At 37.9% G+C, this 5,505-nt stretch overlaps 1 protein-coding gene and 1 long non-coding RNA gene across 2 annotated transcripts in view; one reads left to right on the forward strand and one right to left on the reverse strand.

The window, feature by feature from the left end:
- Positions 1 to 246: 246 nt before the first annotated feature.
- LOC107751542 (elongation factor 2-like) overlaps positions 247 to 5,505 on the reverse strand; it is a 15,872-nt gene continuing 10,613 nt past the window's right edge. Inside the window, exons 3-5 of the mRNA XM_016567282.1 lie at positions 4,609 to 4,613; positions 1,517 to 1,899; positions 247 to 684 (exon numbers count right to left, since the gene is read on the reverse strand). Of these exons, the coding sequence (XP_016422768.1) occupies positions 262 to 684; positions 1,517 to 1,899; positions 4,609 to 4,613 (811 nt within the window). The 3' untranslated portion in view covers positions 247 to 261. The remainder of the gene's footprint in view (positions 685 to 1,516; positions 1,900 to 4,608; positions 4,614 to 5,505) is intronic.
- LOC107751541 (uncharacterized) lies at positions 2,638 to 3,186 on the forward strand. Its single transcript, XR_001641265.1, has 3 exons — positions 2,638 to 2,755; positions 2,877 to 2,974; positions 3,067 to 3,186. It is a non-coding gene; the product is annotated as an uncharacterized LOC107751541 (long non-coding RNA).

A 5,505-nucleotide genomic window follows, 5' to 3' on the forward strand; every position in this document is an offset into this window, starting at 1 on the left:
TTCAGGGATCTTATCTATGCACAATCAGCTTGTAACACTCCAAAGAGAAAGGAAAACTTGAAATCGCATCATATGACCCCTTTAAAATGAAATACATTAATAAAACAAATAAAAAAACCACCTAAATATAACCAGGTTCAATTTTCCTTCAAGACTCGATGCGATATTGTAGATTTGAACTTTTTCCTGTGCCTGTGGAGGTCTCAGATATTTGTGATAGGTGTTATCGATCACTTCTTCAGAGTGGTGCATGATTTCTCCTCACAGACCAGCCAGGGCATCAAGAGGACAGCTAGTTAACCAAACCCCATTTAACTTCGAGCGTCTCACCTCTTTAGTGGCCCACTGGAATCCAGCCACGACGCTGTCCTTGATCTCGTTCAGGTACTGCACTCCTTTGGTCACGACCATCAGGAGGTTGGGTCCGGTTCCGTCAGGTCCGAAGCACCAGATCTTACGGGCCTCTGTGACCTCCCACTCGTATTTGTCAGCCAGGTAACGGCCGCGGGCCTTGAGCTCCTGGCGGGATGTCACATCGCCCTTGTCGATGTCTTCGGCGAGACCGTCGGGGAACGGCTTGGCCTTCATGTACAGACGGTTGTGCTTGTTGGGAGACTTGGACAAACACATCTGGTTTGATTCTGCGCTGACCGTCTCTCTGTAGGACACAACGGGGTCCGATTTCTGTTGGAGAACCAGACACACGGGTTACATCAGGAATGGCTGGTTGATTGAACAATTCAGAAAATTTGAAAGTATATGCAGCTAAATTTTATAAATGCAACAACTGAGCCCCACATGACATCGACAAATATATAAAATGTAGCATTTCCGGGAATTAGGAATTCATTCAACAAATTAACAAGGGGGGGAAAAAAAATCTCAATTTGTGGTCACACAATTGAACCAATCAAAATGAGTGAACATTGTTAATTCGTGGCCACCTTTTAACTAAAACGAAAGAACGGATCAATAAAAGCGAGCGAGTGAATTAGGGTTGCAAAGGGGTGGAAAACTTCCGGAAACTTTCCAAAAATCCCTGGAACATTAAAAAAAATAAAAAAATAAAATCCTGGAAACTTTTCAAAATTTCTGGATATTTTCCACCTTGTTGCAACCCTGCGAGTGATCGAATAAAAAGAGCAAAAGAACAAACCCAAGCGAATGAACAAACTAAAATAAGCGAAAAAATTTAAACGAGCAAAGAAATTCTTAATTTGTGGCCACGATTTAAAACAAGGAAACCAATTAATAAAATGAGGGAACATTCTCAATTTGAGATCTATATTTTTCTACTTTACATTGTAATTTCATCCAAAGCATCTACGACTGATTCAAGTGTGCTGGTATTATATTTTTTTGGATTATATACACAACAACTCTATAAAAGACTTTAAATGTATTTGTAATCAAATTTGTTCGTTTTTCTGGGTCTCATGAAATCCGTCCTTCAAACGTCTCCCAATGAAAACTGTAGTTACGTCACTAAAGACTGGAGCATTAAAGATGCACAGACCTTCAGTGGAATGCAGGCGTGGTCCTCCTCCAGATCTTTAAGGCAGATTTCCAGGTGAAGCTCTCCAGCGCCGGCGATGATGTGCTCTCCGGACTCCTCGATGATGCACTGCACCATGGGGTCGGACTTGGCCAGGCGCTTGAGTCCCTCCACTAGTTTGGGCAGGTCGGCGGGGTTCTTGGCCTCCACCGCCACTCTGACCACAGGGCTGACGCTGAACTTCATCACACGCATGTTGTGGGCCTGCTCGAAAGTTGTGATGGTCCCGGTCTTCACCAAAAACTGGTCCACGCCAACCAGACCCACGATGTTACCGCATGGCACGTCTTCGATGGGCTCGACGTAACGACCCATCATCAAAATGGTCCTGGAATAAAGAAATGCTGTGCGTCAGAAAGGTGGTACACAGTTCTGGGATCACGTTAATTAGTGATGCACTGAATTTTGGCAACCGGAAGTTAATTTGAGGGACAATAAATCATTACAACCAATAAAAATACAAATAATTCGCAAATAAATAATTTTGAAGAACTGAGATCTTTTAGTCTGTGCAGTTTTCAGTTGATGCATGATCAAAAAGTCACTAAACATTATTTCTAGAAGAGCTGGGACAATAAATCGATGCATCGCGATTCGTGGATCGATTCTGAGATTTTTGGAATGCATCATGATTCTCTCTGGAATCGATTCTGAGCTTAGTTTTTAACAGCAGATGGCGCTCTAGGTTAATTTTTAACTGCACACTCGCTTCAACCTTTTCGAACTTTATGAATGATTATTTTAGGTTCAAGTGGTGCGTGTGTAAGGAACTGGAAGCAGGCAGAATACGGCTATTTCTAAAGCACGCAGTGCCATCTGCTGTTAAAAACTAAGCTCAGAATCGATTCAAGAGAGAATCGCAATGCCTTCGGAAAATCTCAGAATCGATGCAGAATCATTTCTCGATTCACGATGCATCGATTTATTGTCCCAGCCCTAGTTTTCATTTTAATTTAAAAGTTTTAGAATTTTGTTTTGTTTTTGTCTAATTAAAGTATTTTTATATTATATTTTATTTCAGTCAACGTGTTTCAAGTAATGAAAATCAAATGTTTTAAATGGTTTTAGTTTTAGGTAATGATGATTACCCTAATGTTTGTTTCCACAGAAGGAGCGCTTTCTGTCAGCAGGCTGGAAAAGTGTAAACGCACTGGACATGATGACGGTCTACAGCATGCTTCCTCAGGAAGATGTAGCTAGGTACACAAGCCAACACTACAGTACAGTTGTAATCAAGCGTATATTTATAACTGTTCAACCTGTGCCAGGAAAGTTTGAGATCAGAATCTCTACAATGACGTTCTTTGTTTTACAATCACAGAATTGAGCGTCTAGAGTTTTTAGATGAAAAGGAACTTCTCCAACAGCTTCTACAACACTACTGCATTTGCTGGGCTGTAAAAGATAAGCTCAATCTAGGTGAGGCTTCCATTTTGCCCAATTAACTGCATTCTAGAGTTTCATGTATCGTTTGACATCACCTGTAAGTAATAGCGGACTTCTCTTTTCAGGCCTCTCACAAATTGGGTTTTAAACGTCAGTTTGGACTTGGTTGTAAAAGTTTCATTTGATCAGCAAGAGTGGACAGGATGCTCTTCTTGACGCTTTTCAGAGGATAGGAAGGGGAAGTCATTTATATCTTTATTTCTCTCATAGTTGAGGTATACCTATGATGAAAATTACAGGCCTCTCTCATCTTTTTAAGTGGGAGAACTTGCACAATTGGTGGCTGACTAAATACTTTTTTGCCCCACTGTATGTGGGGGCGTGTTCGAACGAGCCGTTTTAGGTAGGTGTGGCTAACTCTTAACTTTTATAAAGAATATCTCTTTGGATTTGAGACTTTAGTCTTTGCAACTTTACAGATCTTCTTTATGCACCAAGAGCTTGTAACACTCTAAAGAGAAAGGAAAAAATGAAATCGCATCATATGACCCCTTTAAAAGTAGAGGCTCTGATCTGTATTTTGGTGTATTGCATATTCATACAGCAAAATATACATACTGGAGGCCATCAAATTTGAGTGAAAATCATCAAAATCGCTGGCGGTGGCTGGCAACTTTTTTTCAAATTTGTTCTGGCGGGGAAAGTTCATTAGTGATGTACAAAACTTTGGCAACCAGAAATGAATTTTGGCATGACAAAACGATCTTAAAATAAAAAAAAATCTAAATAAAATTCACAATTAAACAAAAAACATAATTTAAGAGATCTTTTAGTCTGTGCAGTTTTCAAGTGATGCATGAACAAAACGTCACTAAACATTATTGGTAGTGCACCTACCATCCAATCATCGCAATCTTCATGCTTTATTACTTTCGATATGAAAAAGTCTAAACTTTCAAATTCTGTCAATTATATATACAAACACAATTCAAGTAATAAATGTGGTATTTATATTCTTTAATGTGGCATTATTGCCACCGTTTAATTTATATTTCATCAACAAATGGGAGTAGAAATAACTTGGTCAACAAAAACTGCCTTATGTGCAATTTAAATGTTTGCAAAAAAACCTGTTTATTCAAAGTGTTGATTAAATAAATTAGATTTATTAGATAATATTCCGTTTTTGGCCCAAATGCATCTTAAATGTTTGGCTTCGGCACAGAATTTTCATTTCGGTGCATCGCTAGAAACAACTATCAGCAACACTTTAAGGTCTCAATGCATTAATTAACAAAGAACAATGTTTTTACTGCATTAATTATCCTTTGATGCTAGTTAATCAATGTTAATGTCAGTTCACAGTATATTAATGTCAAAAGATACAATTTTTCATTTTAATGCATTACTGACTACTGAATTTAACATTAAAAGAGGAGTAAGTGCTGCGTAAGTATTGTTCATGTTAACTAACGTTAAATGAAACCTTATTGTAAAGTGTTACCATTTTATCATTTAAAAGTTGATTTGTGACCCGTGCTGGCGAAATGAGTCTGAATGCACACGGGCTTATTTTGAGCTAGACAAAAAAAAAAATTTAATTTTAAAAAAAGGTGAAATGTCGATTTGTCGAATTTCATGTTTTCAAAAAAAAAATTTCGTTCATTAAGCCCTTGTCTAGCAATCCCAATGCCCCAAATATAGTGATTAAACAACTAAATTTAGCTTGTTTTCTGAGAGGAGTACCTTTTCTCTGCTCGCGTTGCCGCTGACTGATATACGAATCGCACATAAAGGCGTCTCAATGTTAATCAAATGATAAAAGAAAAGATTGCTGCTCTTGATTGAACTGCTTTTGTAGTTTTAATCATCAATTGATTTGTAATGAACACACTAAAGTGATTTTTACATTTGATCATTAGTTTTTTACTTGAATGCTTTTGTTTAGATGTAAAATGAAAAACGTAATGCACTAGGCCTGTTTGCTTCTTTCTTATATGTGACCCTGGAGCACAAAAGCAGTCTTAAGTCGCTGGGGTATATTTGTAGCAATAGCCAACAATACATTGTATGGGTCAGAATTATTGATTTTTCTTTTATGCCAAAAATCATTAGGATATTAAGTAAAGATCATTTTCCAATGAAGATATTTTGTAAATTTCCTACCATAAATATATCAAAACTTAATTTTTGATTAGTAATATGCATTGCTAAGAACTTAATTTGAACAACTTTAAAGATGATTTTCTCAATATTTCGATTTTTTTGCACCCTCAGATTCAAATATTTCAATATTTCAAATAGTTGTATCTCAGCCAAATACCGTATTGTCCCGAATATAAGACGATGTTTTTTTCTTGGAAATACATCTGAAAAAACGCGGTCGTCTTATGGCGCTTTATAGTTGCGCCGCCTCTACTGCCCCGACTCCTAAAAAACGTTTTCATTCCGCGTCGCCCCATCAAGCTCTCGCTGGATCCACTCCTCTGCTATCAATGAGAGGAACGTCTGTACTTCCTCAACAGGGGGAACAGCCACTTTTTGGTTGTTAAAAAAGGTGCGCT

This window comes from Sinocyclocheilus rhinocerous, unplaced genomic scaffold (assembly GCF_001515625.1).
Source record: "Sinocyclocheilus rhinocerous isolate Xijiao unplaced genomic scaffold, SAMN03320098_v1.1 scaffold25470, whole genome shotgun sequence".
Classification (NCBI taxonomy): domain Eukaryota; kingdom Metazoa; phylum Chordata; class Actinopteri; order Cypriniformes; family Cyprinidae; genus Sinocyclocheilus; species Sinocyclocheilus rhinocerous.